The sequence below is a fragment of the Onychomys torridus genome, chromosome 12 (assembly GCF_903995425.1).
Source record: "Onychomys torridus chromosome 12, mOncTor1.1, whole genome shotgun sequence".
In the NCBI taxonomy this organism is placed as follows: Eukaryota; Metazoa; Chordata; class Mammalia; order Rodentia; family Cricetidae; genus Onychomys; species Onychomys torridus.
The window spans coordinates 14,120,828-14,138,626 of record NC_050454.1 but is presented as its reverse complement, the minus strand read 5'-3'; the positions used below and the strand labels follow the sequence as shown (position 1 = coordinate 14,138,626).

Sequence of the window (17,799 nt, the reverse complement as noted above, 5' to 3'; positions counted from 1 at the left end):
AGTGTTAGTAATTGTTCCCCATAGTCCCTCCTTTACCCTGCCTCCCACCTCCCACTCCATTTAATCTCCCCTGATCCATTATTCTCTCTTCTGTTATATTGTTGTGTTCTATGTTCCCTCTCTTAAAAGCACACACCCAATGGTCCCTTCCCAGTTTCCTCATCTCTATGGGTTTTCCAAATGAATTGTACTTATCTAAAGATTCCAAGCTCATATCCACATAGAAAACATGCAACATTTGTCTTAGTTTGGGTTACCTTACTTACAACAACTCTAGTTTCACTCACTTACCTGTACATCCCATAATTTCATCTTCAATAGCTGACTAGTATTCCATTGTGTAAATGTACAATAGCCAGGAAATGGAAACAGCCTAGATGTCCATCAGCTGATGAATAGGTAATAAAAATGTGGTACATTTACACAATAGACTATTACTCAGCATCTTTAAAATTGCTTTATTATTGAGGAAAAATATAAGTTATGTGCTATGGTTTAAATGTGTCCCCCAAAGTTCATGTGTGGGAACTTAATCTCTAGCATAAGTGTTGAAAGGCAGGATCCCTAGATGGTTCAGCCATGGTGGCTCTGTTCTCCTAACTGAAGTGATTCCTTATCTCGGGAACTGGTTCCTGCCTCCATGCCTGATGCTCGGTGCCATGGTGGACTCTTAGCCCCCTGGAACCCTAAGTCCAAATAAACCCTTCCTTCTATAAGTTGCTTTGGTCATGGCATTTTCCACAGCAACAGAAAAGTAACTAATACAGTCAGTGGTCTCAGTTTTGTTTTGTTTTGTTTTGTTTCTGTTTGTTCGTTATTGATTTCTACTATGATACTTACTGTGTCCTTGTCCCATCCCACCCCCTGCCACTTTGGATTTAATTTTCTCCCCCTCCTCCTGCTCCTCCTCCTCTTTTCTAATTTCTTAAGTTCAAAGCTGGGGTCTGAGGTCACTGTCTTGAGAACTCTCTTCTTTGATGACATATACACAAGCTGCTATGAAATTCTGTTAGCTATATCTTACACCTTTGATAGTTTGCATTCATTCGGTACAAAGTATTTTGTAACTTCAGTTCTGTTTTCTTCTCTGGTTTCTATAATTTGCTCACTGTTGTTAGATATATATTTTTTTTTTTAGCTTCTAAATATTTGGAGATTTTCCCATTATCTTGCTGTTTTTTATTTCTTTTTTTTGTTTTTGTTTTTTGTTTGTTTGTTTTGTGTTTTTTATTTCTAATTATTTACCCCTTTCAGAGAAATATTTTCTTCAATTGATCTAAATCCTTTTAAATTTACCAAAACTTTGCGTCCTGTATTCCTGTTACTGAAAAGACTGTGAATTTTGTTTGTTGGGGGAGAAGAATCCATAAATATTAGAACAAGCTTGTTGACAGTATTACTCAAGTCTTCTGTGGTCTTGCTAACTGTGTGCCTATGTATATCAATTATTTGGAGGCAGATGTCGAAATTTATGTGGCTATGATCTTTTCTATTTTTTCCTTCATTCTATCAGATTCCATTTTCACATATTCCAAAGCTCTGCTTTTAAGGGCATGAAGGTTAAGGTTTATTGTGTTTTCTTCATGAGTTTTCCCCCTCATATTTATCAAGTCATCCTCTTGATCACTGGCAGCAGCCTTTCCTTTGAAATCTATGTGATATTAATGTAGCCATTGCAGCTGTCTTTTGATTGGTGTTAGCCTGGTATTTATTTTCACATCCCTTTTACTTTTAACCTATTTGTGTGATTTTTATTTGAAACAGACTTCTTTAGCTGGGAATGTAGTTCAAGGGCAAAGTACTTTCCTAGTATACAAAGGTCTTGGCTTTGATCACTAGCATTGCAAAAATAAATTCATCAATTAAATGAAGTTTCTTGTAGGCAGCATATAGTTGGGTCACTCTTTTTATTTAACTGCCAAATATTTGGGAATGTTTAAGCTATCTATATTTACTGTGATAATCAATATAGATAGGCTTATATAAATCACTGTTGCTATTTAACTCAGGCTGGCCTTGAACCTGCTATCTTCCTAGTTTCGCTGCCCATGAGCTGGCATGCACCATCATGTCATGTCTTTGTTTTATTATTATCAATAAATATTCTTTTATTACACTTATTTTTACTCTTTTTGTCTTTGATGTGCTTTTAATTTTTAAATTATATTTATTATTTTATTTATTTCCATGTACACACATACACATACACACACACACACACACACACACACACATTCTTGCTACAGTATCTGTGTAGAGGTCAAATGATAACTTGTAGGAGTCAGTTTTATTTTTCTACCTTGTGAGTCCTTAGGATCAAACTCAGGTTGTCAGGCTTGGCATCAAGTGTCTTTATCCACTGCGCCATTTCTCCAATTCTTAATGTTTTTTTTTTCACTCAATCTATGTTGACTTATTAGCCATAATTCTTCACTAAATTATCTAGTGGTTGACTTAGGGTTTATATTATACATCTTAAACTTAATCCAATCCATCATCAAATGATATTATAGCATTAACTCATAGCATAGGAAATGTATAACATTATGCTATGTCAGTATACTTTATGTCAGCATATTATTTTTATCCTTGGCTCTTTCATCCATTTTAGTTCTATGGGTCTTCTAAATCTCAAATTAGTTGCTAATGTATTTCATTTATAATTATTTGTGTATATGTCATATTTAACACAAAATTCTTCAATGAAAGCAAGGAAAAATAAGGGAAATTGTAGCACAATGACTTAGCCACTTACCAAGGTAAAGACCTGGACTGGCCTGGCCAATGTAGAAATACACCATGACAGCAACACCCATGCTACATAGGGTATAGACCCACTGGATCACAAGCATGATGAGAAGGGATACAACAGCCTACAGAAACAGATAGGAAGAGTAAGTCACCTAAGGGTTTTGTACAAAGGTAATCAAAACACAAGATTAAGACCTTAGGAGACAGTGGTTTCTTAACAATGGCTGAGCTCTGAATAGTTAAAGTTTACTTATAGCAAAATAATACTTATAATAAAAGTAAATAAATAATGGAAGTCAATATAATAAAAGCAAATAAAAATACTTATAATAAAAGTAAAAGTCTACATAATTAAAGTTTATACTTACAATAAATAAATAATAAATAAAGTTTATTTACTGTGGTAGTGTGCCAGTTTGGTGTTTTTTGTTTATTCTGTTTTTGTCAACTTGTACTAGGGTCATCTGGGAACAGGAAACCCAGCTGAGAAAATGCCCTCATCAGATTGGCCTCTGGTCATTTTTTTTTTAAACTATTGTTGATTGATGGGGAAGTGCCCAGTCAACTGCTGGTGGTGCTATCACTGGGCAGATGGTTCTGGACTGTATAAGAAAGCAGGTTGAGCAAGCCAGGGGGAGCAAGCCAGTAAGCATGGTCTCTGCTTCAGCTCCTGCATCCAGTTTCCCTCCTTGAGTTCTTGCCCTGACTTCTTTTCATGGTAGACTATAAGCTGTAAGATGAAGTAAAGCCCTTTCTCCCCAAGGTGCATTTGGTCATCGTGTTTATCACATCCATAGAAAGCAAACTAAGACAGGGTGCTAACTTGACAGGATCTGGAATTATCCAGGAGGGAAACCACTGGTATATCTGTGAGGAATTTATTTAGATTGGGTTAGCCCCTGGGCATGACTGTGAGAGGTGATTTTGGTAGATGACTCGAGGCACTAAGACCCAGTGCAATGCAAGTTAACACCATCCCCTAGGCTTAGGTCCTAGACTTCATGGAAAGGAGAGAGCCAGCTGAGTACATGCATTCATCTTCCTCTGCTTTCTGACTGTGGATACAATGTGACTAGCTACTTCAAGCTCCTCCTGCAAGGATTTCTCCGTAGTGATGGGTTTCACCCCTCAAACAATGAGGCAAACTAAGCTCCTTTCCCCTTTAGTTACTTTTGTTGGAATAACAAGAAACCTAACTATGACAGAAAACTCATACCAGGAGTGGGGTTGTTGTGATGAACCTGACCAGATAGTTTTTAGCACTCTGGAACTGGTTCTGCAGGCAGAATGTAGAAGCATTCGGAACCTTGTGATAGTAAAGCCTTTGAGTACAACAAGTAAAGATTCACGGGCCATTCTGGTACTAGCCTGGAAGGCAAGAATGCCAACGGAAATGCTGATGGTGGAGACCTAGTTCCTGACGTTTCTAATGGAAACAAGGAGTCTGTCAGAAACTGGGCTAGAGGACATTCATGTGACATTTTGGACAATACCGTGGCTCCATTCTGCCCACGCTCTAAGGACTCAAGTGAAGGAAGTGAAGTTGAATGTAATGATGACTGATTAATTTGTTTGGTAGAGGAATTTCAAGACAGGAGAGCAGCCAGGCTATGGTTTGACCACTCTCTGCTACACTTTCCCAGGTCTACAGTGAAAAGGTATAAAAAGTTGAGCATAAAGGTAGAAATAAAGTGTGGTTTGTTGAGGATAAGAGTTTAGCAAGTTACACTATGAGACCAAGTTGCATGCTGAAAAAGAGGCTATAACTGTTAAAGAGAAGCATCATGCTTCAGAGTAGGACAATAAGAAAGATGTCCTCGGGGCAAGATCACACCCATTAAAGGGTCCATTTTGTGAAAACGCAAATGTATTGGGAAGGAGAGAGCCTAAATTGAAATAGACTGCCACTGAAGGGGGTTCCCCATTCCTCAAAAGCATCTCCCTAGAGACATGGTTTCCCAGGATTAGCCCACAAAAACTGATACAACTGTGGTCCAAGGAGGCCAGGCCGTGTCCCTAGCTGGCAGCAGGATTTTGCAAAATCATCAATGTGGTATTGGTCCTCTATGCATAAAAGATGCAAGACTGGGGGTGTTGGGGTATCTTGAACTACAGGGCCAAAGAGACATTGAGACCTGCCAACATGCTACAAAGGTGGAGCCCCTATACAGAGGCCTTGAAAGGCCATGGTGTGAAACTGTGAGGTGAAGCCTATTGGAAATGTTGAAGATGCCTGGACCATGGGGTACCTGCAGAGGAAGGCTACAGGCATAAAGGACAGCAGGCCAAGAAAGAAAGACTGAGGTCCCATAGGCAGAAGAGCTGTCTGGGTGGGGCTATCTAAACCTTTTTGAGCCCATATGATCCCATAACCCCAAGATGGTATGCATGCAGCTGCAGGATTTGATGTTTGCTTTGCTGGATTTTGGTTATTCAGCTCGTTCTTTGCTATGCCCCCATTCCTCCCATTTGGAATGAAAATATGTATTCTGTACCACTGCATACTAAAAGTATGTAACTTGTTTTAATTTTGTAGGAGTTCATGGTTAAGAGACTGCCTAGCCTCTCAGATGAGACTTTAACATTGGGCACTAAACATTGTTGAGACTGTTAAAGGTTATGGTGGCCCTCAAGGTCAACTAAACCCATCATGCATATGAAATGGCCATGAGCATGAGGACAAGGGGTGAAAAGTCATGGCTTAAAACTTAATGGTTTGGTTGTATACCTGACAAAGGGTGGAATTGTGATTGGTCAGTCTCAATTGTCAACTTTAAAATTGGGATCTAGGATCGTGATTCTGGATTCTGAATGAAAAGAGTAACTAACTATACACATACACAAGCAAGTTTTGAGGGAACTACCCTTTGAAGGTAAGCCCTTAATCAAAACCACCAGCAAGCAGACACTCTGTCTTAGTTACTTTTCCTGTTGCTGTGATATATGGTCCTGACAAAAGCCACTGAAGGAAAAAAGGGTCTATTTTGCCTCACAGTTTAGAGGCTCACGGTCATAGTCCGTCATAGCAGGGAGTTACAGCAGTGGGAACTTGAGGCACCCAGTCACACTGTCCCCATAGTCTAGCACACAGAGTAAAGATTGCTTGTACAGCTCACTTTCTCAGTCCAGGATCCCAGCCCAAGGAATGGTGCCACCTACAATGGGCAGTTCTTCCCACCTCAAGTGATCAAGATAAGCCCCAACGCCTGTCTCCCTGTCCATTCTAGACCTTATCAAGTTGACATTTGAGACTAACTATCACACCATTTTACACTCCTCCCTACAACCAACAAATTAGCATGAAATTAGTCACCCAGGGGTTATCAGATATGATTAAATAGTAGTTAATTGATTAAAATGAGTGGTTGATTAAATGCAAATCTTGTCATAGCGGCCTCATCTTAATTCTAATAAAGCAAGTAATTTAATCATGTTGATGCTAATTAACACTTTTTCTTTCCCCAAATCTCTCTCTCTCTCTCTCTCTCTCTCTCTCTCTCTCTCTCTCTCTCTCTCTCTCACACACACACACACACACACACACACACACACACACACACACACCTTCACCTGAATCATTTCTTAGGACACTGAGATCAAAATGGACTTACTCACCCCTAGCAGGGAGACCCAGGGGTTACACACGCAAGTGTAGAAAGTACTTGGTCTCTTCTGGACCTCTTGTTCCTGAAGTCTGCATTTCAGAAAGAAATCTAAAAAATGAATTAGCCAAATCCTTCATTGTGGACTTGCTACCAATGCCTCTCTATTTTTATTCGCAAATATCTATAAGCTCATGGCCCCTAGTTTTGTAATTCAGCCTACAGCTAGCTCCAAGCACTTGCTCACAGAGAAGAAAGGATGAGGGGCTTATGGCCTCATGCCAGTCACAGACCAGAAAAGAATTCGAAGAAAGGCCAGAGTAGAAGTGGGACCCTCCCCAAGCCTACCGCACATTTGTATATATCTGTCGTCTGGGGACACTCCAAGTCCAGATCTTCCCTCTCTTTCAGATGGGGGCGGTCAGAAGCGGGGAGCTGGACATGTGGTGTTTGGGTCCCAATGTGACCCAACTGAGGGCCAGGCTGGCTTTTGTCTACCACAGGATAGTTTTTGCTACCATCTAACAGCTGGGCATTGAAGTTAGCCTGGCCTCAGATACAGACCAGAAGCTGACAAAGGAGACAGGGGAGGGGGACCCTCCCCTTACTCCGGCAAAGAAGAGCCCGAGGGGACAAACAGATCAGGGCACAAATACATACACGTTCTACTCCCTTCATCGTGGGTTTCAGGCACATTGGAACATCTCAGAGTTGCATGTTTTATTTAGCTCTCTGCCTTTCAGTTTACATGATTCCAGACATGCTCATTTAACCATGAAAATGCATATAGAGTGTTTAACCATGTGGTCTAATCACCATGAGCTCCACTGTGTGCATGGTGATTCAAACAACTGGTAATGTTGGATTAACTTTGCTGTGAGCCTCATTTTGACACTAAACTTCCAAAGCTAGTTGCTCAGGAAATGTGTCAACTCCTTAACTCTACTTTCCGTCATCAAATTCACTCTTCACCAGAAGACCTTGACTGTGCCAGCTCCTCTTCCAATCCTTCCTTCTTTGCTCCATGCCCTGATCCTGCCTCACTCACCAAGTTTCTTCTTTCCTTGGACTGCTTTGGATGGGTAGGTTTCGGGAATGCTGCTAGGATCCACTTCTCATAGACCCCCTTATCTCTCTGCTTGCCTATTATCTATCCCTCAGGTCATAGTCCATATCACTGTCTCACAAAAGTTCATCCCTACCACAACAATCTCATAGAGTTCACGTTTCCTTTGACCCACCTCCTCTTTCACAGAATGTACTGCCATTTGCATCCGTGTCCTTATATACTTATTTATATGTGTCTATGCCCCCTAGAGTACATGCTTCTTGGGGGACAGGATCCATGTTGATCTTGAGGCTAGGGCTCACAACTGGCAATGGCTATATGTTTCAGTGTAAGTCTGCTATCTTCTCTGGGCCCTGTGCCTTTTAGAACTAGTCCCTCTGGCCAGCTGTGGCAGTGGAATCTATAATCTCAGTGCTCAAGAAGCTAAGGCAGAAAGAAGGATCACAAATTCTAGGCCAGCCTGGGCTACACAAAGAGACTATGACTTAAAAGCAAAAACCAAACCAGACTAATCCAAAACAGACCTAGCCCCTCTGAAGTATGTCAGACTAATCAGATTACTTCACACCTGTTATGGTTTGAACATGCACTCATGGAGGCTTATTTGCCTGCTGATGGATTTTCAGGAAAGCAGTTGGATCATGACAGCTATGGTGTCATAAATGGATTAACCACTGATGGTTTCATAACCTGATAGCATTATTAGGAGTTAAGAGAGCCATTAGAACTGGGTCTGAGTTGGAGGAAGGAGGCCACTAGGGTGGGGACGTGCCTCTGGGGAGTGTGTGGTGTCCCCTGTCCCTTCTTCTCTCTCTGCTTACTGTCCGTTATGAGGTGAGCAGCCTGGACTGCAAGCTCCTGCCACCATGACATTCTGCAACACCATGAACCCAGAGGCGACACAATGGACAGCTATAGACTGAAACCACTAAAGAGTCAGGCGAAGAGTACAGACAACTCTTCCCTTGAAGTCACCTTCCTTGGGTACTTGTAACAGCAACAGCAAGTCTGACAGTTTGCCCTATATCGTCACAGTCTTTCACCATCTCCCTGGTTACCTCTGAGTGAAGGTTTCAGCCCGTGATCGGCCATCTTTCTCTGTCAGCACTCTGCCTCCGTTCTTGGTAACTTTTATATAAACAACACACTCAGCACCCTCCTCTCTCAGTTCCTTCTAAGCTTTGCTCCATCAATCTTTCACTTACTCGGATTTCTTCTCCTTAGCCACACTCAAGAGTTGTCATCACAGGTAACCTAACTGTGTGTGTGTGTGTGTGTGTGTGTATTTATGTATACGTATATATCTGTATCATATTTTTCAGCTAATTTGTTCAGCCATCTTTCACTCCTGGTCCATAGAGGGACCCTGGAATATTTCTGCTGTTTCCTACTTCCTGTTTTCACTACCTTCCTACCTAGTTCAGGTGCTGCTATAGTTTAGACAGTCAGTGTTCTCAAAGCTCACCATGGCAAGCACCAGGAGTCTAGTGCATGGTCTTCTGGTCATTGAGGCATGTTTTTGAAAGGGACGCTGGCCTCCTCCTCTTTCCTCCATGATGTGAGTGGTTGTTCCAACACACACTCCTGCCATGACGTGTCTGCCATCTTGACACAGGCCTTCAAACAACGGACTAACTGGTTGTGGGTGAAAATTTCCCAAACTGTCAGCCAAAATGAACTTTTTGTCTTTTTAAGTTTGTTATGTCAAGTGTTATAGTAATGTGGGTGTCACAGTAATGCAGGTGTCACAGTAATGCAGGTGTCACAGTAATGCAGGTGTTATAGTAATGCAGGTGTCACAGTAATGCAGGTGTTATAGTAATGCAGGTGTCACAGTAATGCAGGTGTCACAGTAATGCAGGTGTTATAGTAATGCAGGTGTCACAGTAATGCAGGTGTTACAGCAATGCAGCTGTCACAGTAATGCAGGTGTTATAGTAATGCAGGTGTCACAGTAATGCAGGTGTTACAGCAATGCAGCTGTCACAGTAATGCAGGTGTCACAGTAATGCAGGTGTCACAGTAATGCAGGTGTCACAGTAATGCAGGTGTCACAGTAATGCAGGTGTCACAGTAATGCAGGTGTTATAGTAATGCAGGTGTTATAGTAGTGCAGGTGTCACAGTAATGCAGGTGTCACAGTAATGCAGGTGTCATAGTAATGCAGGTGTCACAGTAATGCAGGTGTCACAGTAATGCAGGTGTTATAGTAATGCAGGTGTCACAGTAATGCAGGTGTTACAGCAATGCAGCTGTCACAGTAATGCAGGTGTCACAGTAATGCAGGTGTCACAGTAATGCAGGTGTTATAGTAGTGCAGGTGTCACAGTAATGCAGGTGTCACAGTAATGCAGGTGTTATAGTAATGCAGGTGTCACAGTAATGCAGGTGTTATAGTAGTGCAGGTGTCACAGTAATGCAGCTGTCACAGCAATGCAGGTGTTACAGCAATGCAGCTGCTACAGTAATGTGGGTGTTGTAGTAATGCAACACTGACGGACAGGTTACTCAGTCTAAGGCTGCAGGTGCTCCCTAGCACACACATCTGTTTCCACGTTAGCTTCTCAGTGATCTTGTGTTCACTGAACTCATTCTCCTAAGTGCTGAAATAGCAAACAGAACTTCCACATCTTCTGCTCACCGGATCTTCGGCCCACCTGGGTCTGCACCCTCTTCTCCACTGCCCCCTTTACAGCTGCTCAGTCCCCCTCTTCCTCAGACACATCCCCGACTCAGTACAACCTGGATCCAGTGCTTTTGCTCTGCTCAGAACCTTGTTCTCACATGGCCAGTTTTTCTATCCCCCTCTGAACCAGTCCTGTTACACATAACTACCTGCCATTTCTCTCACCTAAACAAGTACTTCCAGGGTTACTCACTAGCTACAGCCCTTTACTCTGTTTCTCTTACAGCAAACCTTCTTTACAATTTTATCTGTTCAGTATCTACAGCCCATTATGTTTTCGATCCATTCTTCATTTGTTTTTGAGGTAAGGTCTTGCTGTGTAGCCAGGCTGGCCTTAAACTTGCAATCCTCCTGCCTCAACCTTCAAATGCTGAGATCATAGGTATATACCATCACATATGGCTTCACTAGTCCACTCTGGAGACAGCTGATCCCACTAAGTACTCTTACCGAGCTTGCCAAAGATCTGAATCTAATTCAAACCCCATTCATGCCTGTTCATCATCCTTGAAATGCTTTCTTCTCCAGGGCACCCCACCTTCCTGTTTTCCTTTCCCCCTCTTCTCAGTCCCCTTTGTTATTTCCTCCCCTCCTTCAAAAATGCAGGACCACCCCCATGTCCAATCCTCAGCACCCTTCTTTTTCCCTACGTGTCCACTTCTAAGAGAGCTCATCTTGTCCTGTGATTTAAATGCTAGCCACACAACAAGAACTCCAAGTCCAGATCACCTTTGAACTTAAGTTTTTAATAGCTAATTGCCTTGCTAATACTTCTCCTGGGCAGGTTGCTAAGCACCTCAAACTTAACATGGCTAAATCAGAAATCTATCCTTCCTAAGTCTCTTTGAAGACTGAGTCAATGATATGATTTCTGCAAACAGCTAATATCCATGCTGACTTCTCCTTCTCCTTCTCCTCCTTCTACCTCTGTTCCATCTGTAAGTCCAGTTGATTCTGGATATGATCATTCCTCACTACCTCTCTGGCTGCCTTTCTTGTCTAAGACACTTTACTCCTTCATCTGCTGACTGCGGCTGGTCCTGTGACGGATATCACAGCTACCATATTGCTAAGGGTTTCTTGGATTTACATGGCCACATGTCCAAGATCTCACCAAGAGAGAGCAGCCATGCAGAATGTCACTTCTGAGCCAAGACCTTTGCCCTTTCTGTTTTTTCTCTGCCTGAGAGCTGAATGTGCAACTCAGCCATGATGTCAGCATGGCAAGGTCCTGGGGTCTGTGTGTCTTCAGATCTTTGAAGGTGCCTGGTTCCCTGAAGCAGTACATGGAAAAGAACCTCCCACAGACTTGGAACATCTTCTTAGATTTAATGCAAGCGAGAAATAACCTTCTGTTGTGTGCAAACCAACATTTTTATTTCATTAGAACAGTTTAGCTTATTTATCTCCCAACAAGATCTTTTCTGATAAAGGTGTGTGACACGCCATACCTTCCTTCCTACCAGGGATGGTTAGAGTTCTTTACCAACTTGATAGAATCTAGAATATCTAGGAGACTAGCATGCCCGTGAGGGATTATCAAGATTAGGTTGACTGAGGTGGAAAGACCCATCATAAAAGTGGATGGCACTGTTCTTTGAGCTTGAATACTAGACTAGGTGAAAATGCAGAAGCTCGTTGAGCAGTGACCGACCAGCTGCCTCCTGAAGCTCCTGCTGCTACAGTGGACTCCACTCTTGAACTGTAAGCCAGAATAGACCCTTTCTTCCGTAAATTAAGTTGTTCTTGTGAAGTATCTTTGCCTCAGCAATGTGTAAAGTAGCTGATATGCCACCCCAGTCTACGTCCCAGTATCTGGGTTTTTTGGGTTTTGTTGTTGTTGTTTTTGGGTTTTTTTTCTTATTTCTCTTTATTGTATTTATCACTTACATTGCAATGTATGTTTGCTAATTATGCATCTTCCCCCACAAGAAGGAAAGCTCCCTGACACCAAAACCTTCCTGTATCTGCTCAGCATGTTCTTCTAACACTTAAAACGGACCATGGAATGGGGATGCTCCATACATGTGGTTGAACCAATAAGCCATTCACCCCCAAAGACATCTTCTCCGTGCTCTTGAAACCCATTTGCTTTCATTGTGTGCTTACAAGCACTCCATTCGGAGTTCTACACATCTGAATTCCAATGACAAATAGCCTCTTTTAAACCTCCAGGCATTTAAGAGTTTGTGCATAAGAAGTACTCAATATGTCTCCTAATTGTGGATTAAAGCAAAGGCTGTCAAAATCTACCATTGGTTTGAACAGATGGCTTTATGACTTTTTCTTTTTAAGATAGTCTAGCTATGAAAGCCAGGTAAGCCTAGAACTCAGAATCCTCTTGCCTCAGTCTCCTGGGTGTGGGGATTCAGGTATGAGCCACCATGTCTGGCTCCATTACTTTTTTGTTTTTTAAAGAAGGAATTTGGTTATGAGTGCTATGACTTAAGATGTGTAATTTTAACATGTCATTGTGTGAGTCATTCTTTTCAATCACAGGCTTAATGAAATACAGTTGCCTTTTCGGTTCAGAAGAAACACTATTGGCCAAGAACGCATATTTCTGCCTCTCTGAGATGTGTCAGATGTTAAACTCTCTCTTTTCCAACACTTGCTCTCGTACAACCTCAATTACATAATTAGTTCCTGACTCCAGATGGTGCCACTTAGATTTGTCTACTGGTCCAAGGTGCAGAAGGGCTCCGCATCCAGTGGGAACTGGGCTTGGGGGCGGGGGTTGGTCTTTGGGTCAGCACGATGCTCTTGTACTGCACGGTTCCAGAGTTTCCATCCAGACCCATCATCATGAAGGGCAACAACAGACATTTAACAGGCCTGTGCTGCTGAGGCTGGAATTCAGTAGGCTGGGTGTATTCCATGCATTTTCCACCCACCATATCTTCAAGTTACTAAGGGCTTATCAGGACACACCTCTAGAGCAAGCCAAAAGAAGCGTCTGTGGGGGTTGGGGATTTAGCTCAGTGGTAGAGTAGCACAAGGCAAGTACAAGGCCCTGGGTTCGATCCTCAGCTCAAAAAAAAAAAGTGTCTGTGATGTTCCTAAAGGAAGTATGTGTGGGTGTGTATGTGCAAGTGCATATGTAAGGGGGGGGTCTATGTATGTGGGTGTGGGTGTGTGGATGGGAGGGTGTGGGGGGGATGTGTGTGTGTGTGTATGTGTGTTTGTGTAGGTGTATATGTGTGGGTGTGCATTTTATGGGGTGTTGTGTGTGGGTGTGCATGTGTGGGTATGAGTGTGGGGTGTGTATGTGTGGGTGTGTATGTGTGGGTGTGGGGGGTATGTACATGTGGGTGTATGGGGGTGTGGGTACGTATGTGGGATGTGGGGGGGTATAGGGGGGACGGTTCAAGAACATGAGGAGGAGAAGGAAGGGGTTTATTCCCTTGGCAAGTAGACAGCCTTGTTTTGATTTTGCTATTTTGAGATGAAGTCTCACATAGCCCAGGCTGACTTCAAAGTCAGTGATTAGACTTGTCTTTGACTTATGATTCCCCCGTCTCTCCCTCCCAAGAGCTGGACTAGAGCTGTGCATCCCACTGTCCCTATAGTCATCACCATGGAAAGAACAATTCTCAGCAGGCTTCTCAATGACTCTGCACAGTGTAACAAAACAGCAGTCACTCCTAATTCTAGATGACCAGGTCCCAGCTCCTTTATAGACTGACTAAAGGAGGTTTTTCTCTTGGCAGACTGTACTACAAGAAGCAAATCTTACAAACCTTTGAGGGGGAGAGGCTAGTTCCTCAGGCCAGCAATCCCAGGGAGTAATAAGTAGGAAGGCAGCTGTACTTTATCAAATATACAGTTGGAGAGCACCGAGCAAGCAAGCAGTACATCATCCACATTAATAACAGCAAAGCGATAAACAATACATAGTGCTAACTGAAAACCCAGTGCCATGTCTATGATGTGTTATGTGCATGAAACTCATGTATAGACACACACACACACACACACACACACACACACACACACACACACATATATATATATATAATTTTTTTTTCGAGACAGGGTTTCTCTGTAGCTTTGGAGCCTGTCCTGCACTAGCTCTGTAAACCAGGCTGGCCTCAACCTCGAACTCACAGAGATCCACCTGCCTCTGCCTCCCGAGTGCTGGGATTACAGGCGTGGCCCACCACTGCTCGGCAACATACAAATATTTTAAGCATTCGGGAACCCAACTGTGTCCATTTTTCAGTCAAGAATTTAAGTAATTTTGTAGAAATTACTTAAAATCTCTACTAAACCATCTTTGAAAATCGACTCCTTCTCTCCCACTTCCCTCTTTTTGTGACTCTGGGGATCAAATCCAGAGCCTGTGTGTGACAAGCAAGCACTTGACTGCTAAGATGCACCACCACTTTCCCTCCGCATCTTTATCGGAATATATAAACACAGGATCCTAAGCCCCATATAGAAACCAAAGATTTATGCTGTTACAGTCTCCACAGAATTGTGTATAAAATCCATGTGATATTTTTATCATATTGATATTACAATTTGCTTAGCTGCTTTCCAAATGCTGAACATTTATTTCTAACTTGTCATCAATACAAACCATGTCACCATAACAATCGTGAACAAATCTTTTGGCTTGCTGTTTGGGTTGGGTTGTTTCCCTGATACCCAATTCCCCAAGCAGATTTTTCCACATCAGGTCAATCATATAATTTTTCAATTCTTGTTACATCTTCAAAGGTCGCTTTCCATGATCAGAGAACAAGATGGACTTTCAGCTACGACAATATGAAGAGACGAGTGAATCTTCCTCCCCCAAAATAAGTGTAAAATACAAAAAAGTTAAACACACACACACACACACACACACACACACACACACACACACACACAAACAACTATTCCAGGGCTTCAGAAATTTGCCAAATGAGAAAAATAATTAAAAAGCACTCATTTTTTTCAAAACCTGCTGGAGTGTAAGGCTCTATAGTATAGCAGAAATGGAGTCTCATATACTCAGGAGACCAGGGCAAGAGGATTACAAGTTCAAGACCAGCATGAGGAATTTAGTGAAACCCTATCTCTAAACAAAAAGTAAAAACAATGCTGAGGCTGTTGTTCAGTGGTAGAGCACTTGCCTGGGATAGCCTGAGATATCCAGGTCTCTTGCTCAATCCCAAGTATCCAATGAAACCAAAAATCTGCTGGATATGATCAAGACATGTTGTGTGCACATATGAAACTATCAAAGAATAAATTTTAAAACACATCAAAACAAAACAATTGCTGTAGCTTAGGATGTTGACAGTGATTCTATGGCCTTCTTGCCAGCTTCCAGAGGGGACAAAGAACTCGGATCAGGGAGGAGAGCTAGCTTTTGAAGCTAAATATGTGGGCACAGGAAAAACAAATGGGGAATCTGTCACTCCTTCACTTTGCTAATGTGAGGAGGGAGACTCGGTCAAGCAGAACCGTAGTCTAGAAATCCACTGGGAGAGCTTGGAAAGACATGGCAGGACCAGATAGCTCCCATGTTTCCCTGGATGAATGGGAAGGCCTTGATGTCTGGAAAAAATGGAAAAGCCAAGGAAGACTGGAGACCTGTCCCAAACTAATTAGGCTTCCCAGCCTCCACACAAATCCGACATCTGCAGGTGGAAGAAGTCTATGGACCTTGTAGACACAGGAACCACCTTCTGGGAGAGGGGAGCAGGCTTCAAAAGTCGAAGATTAAAACTAGACTATAAAGCCAACTAAAGACATGAGCAGTGGGGCTAGAGAGATGGCTCAGAGGTTAAGAGCACTGACTGCTCTCCCAGAGGTCAAGGGTTCAATTCCCAGCACTCACATGGCAGCTCACAACTGTCTGTAACTCCAGTTCCAGGGATCTGATGCCCTCACACAGACATACATACAGGCAAAACACAAATATACATTTTTTAAAAAAAGACATCAGCAGCAGCAGCACATACACTACAGAGGAGACTTGTCCCATAGTTCAGATCCAGACATTTTACTCAGACAAACAAAAACCAGTACACAAAAACATAAGAATTTAAACTGAGAGATGCTACAATATATTATGTACATGGTCCAGTTTGCAACCCAAAATTATAAGACATCATGCAAAGGAACTGGAAACTGTGATCCATTCCTACAGAAAACAAAAATCAAGTGAAAGAAACTATGGGTAAGCCTACATGTTATAAGAAAGACTTCAGGACACTCATTGTAAATACATGCAGGGAACTAAAGGAAAATAGAGCCCCAATGGCCTAAGGACCATGATATCAACAGCCTTAAGAACAGGAGCTATCAATGGAGAAATATAGACCATAAAGGGGGACAGAATGAATCTTCCAGCTAAGAAGCGCAGAGACAGGAATGAAAAGCTTGCTAGATGGACTCAACAGCGAATCGAGAAGAATAAAGGACCTGTAAACTTAAAGACAGGACAGCAGAAATTACAGAAAGAAAACAGAGGTGAGAGGAACAGCCTCAGTGACCTGTGGGACAATGACAGAGACCAAAGATGTTCAACAGGAGTTCCGTGGAGACAAGAGAAACCCAGTGCTGGAGGAAACACTTGAAACAATGGTCAACGTGCTCTTGAATTTGATGAAAAAGTTGAATCAATGGGTCCAAGAATGAACTGATGTGGCTTACAGTAAATTGTATTGGTTAACACACATGTGCCTTTTATTTAAATTGTTAATGACTTAACAGTCTTTGTTCGAGACAGTATCTCACTGTGCAGCCCACACTAGCCTGAAACTCACTAGGTAGCCCCGGCTGGCTTCAAATTCCTAGTAATCTTCCTTCCTCGGCCTCCTGCATGCTAGGATTACAGGTGTGGGCCACTACACACAGCTGCAGTGATGTCTAAAAAATGACTTAGGTTGTATTCACTTAATCCATACCATAGTCTAGTTCATAATAGGTACCCTCAGCACATGGCATGCACTTCTGGATTATGCATTTTATTCCTTTAAATTTAGGTGTATGTGTGCATGCATTTATGTGTACCACAAGCATACAGGTGCCTTCAGAGACATTGGATCCCCTAGAACTGGAGTTGCAAGTGGTTGTGAGCTGCCATGTCAGTGCTGGGAATAGAACCCGGGTCCTCTGGAAGAGCAGTAAGTGCTCTAAACCACTAATTACTCAGTATCATGCTTTTGAAGTCAGACAAACCTGTGCTCATACTCTGACTGTCTGCCATCAAGAGCACCCAGCTTCTCCACACTTCCATTTTATCATCTATAAAAGGCTAATAGCAAATGCCTGACTCTGTGCTTTAGGGTGAAATAATTCATATTAAAGACTTACTGCTGTGAAATCTCATGGGACTCACTCAACAGGATTGCTAATTTTAGGTACTGGCAATATATACCTAAGAATAAAACTCTGAGCCAGGCAGTGGTGGCACACACCTTTAACCCCAGCACTCAGGAGGCAGAGGCAGGCAGATCTCTGTGAGTTCCAGGACAGCCAGAGCTACACAGGAAAACCATCTAAGAAAAGAAAAGAAAAGAAAAAAGACTAAAATCCTGTTGAATGTTGAATGGATATGAATGGATCTGGGCCCCAAATGTTTCCAATGTAAACTATGTATTCATGCCTCCTGACCCCCAAAGAGAACCTGCAGCCCGACCTTCCTGTTTTGAAGACTAATGTGCTTTAGAAGGTAACGCTTTTATCAGCTGTGC

The 17,799-nt window shown here is 42.4% G+C and overlaps 1 protein-coding gene across 1 annotated transcript in view; it reads right to left on the bottom strand.

Annotated features, from left to right (window-relative positions):
- The window catches only part of Slc12a8 (solute carrier family 12 member 8), a 147,132-nt gene that overhangs the window by 10,827 nt on the left and 118,506 nt on the right, over positions 1-17,799 (bottom strand). Inside the window, exons 11-12 of the mRNA XM_036203779.1 lie at positions 6,367-6,464; positions 2,756-2,873 (exon numbers count right to left, since the gene is read on the bottom strand). Coding sequence (XP_036059672.1) covers positions 2,756-2,873; positions 6,367-6,464 — 216 coding nt within the window. The remainder of the gene's footprint in view (positions 1-2,755; positions 2,874-6,366; positions 6,465-17,799) is intronic.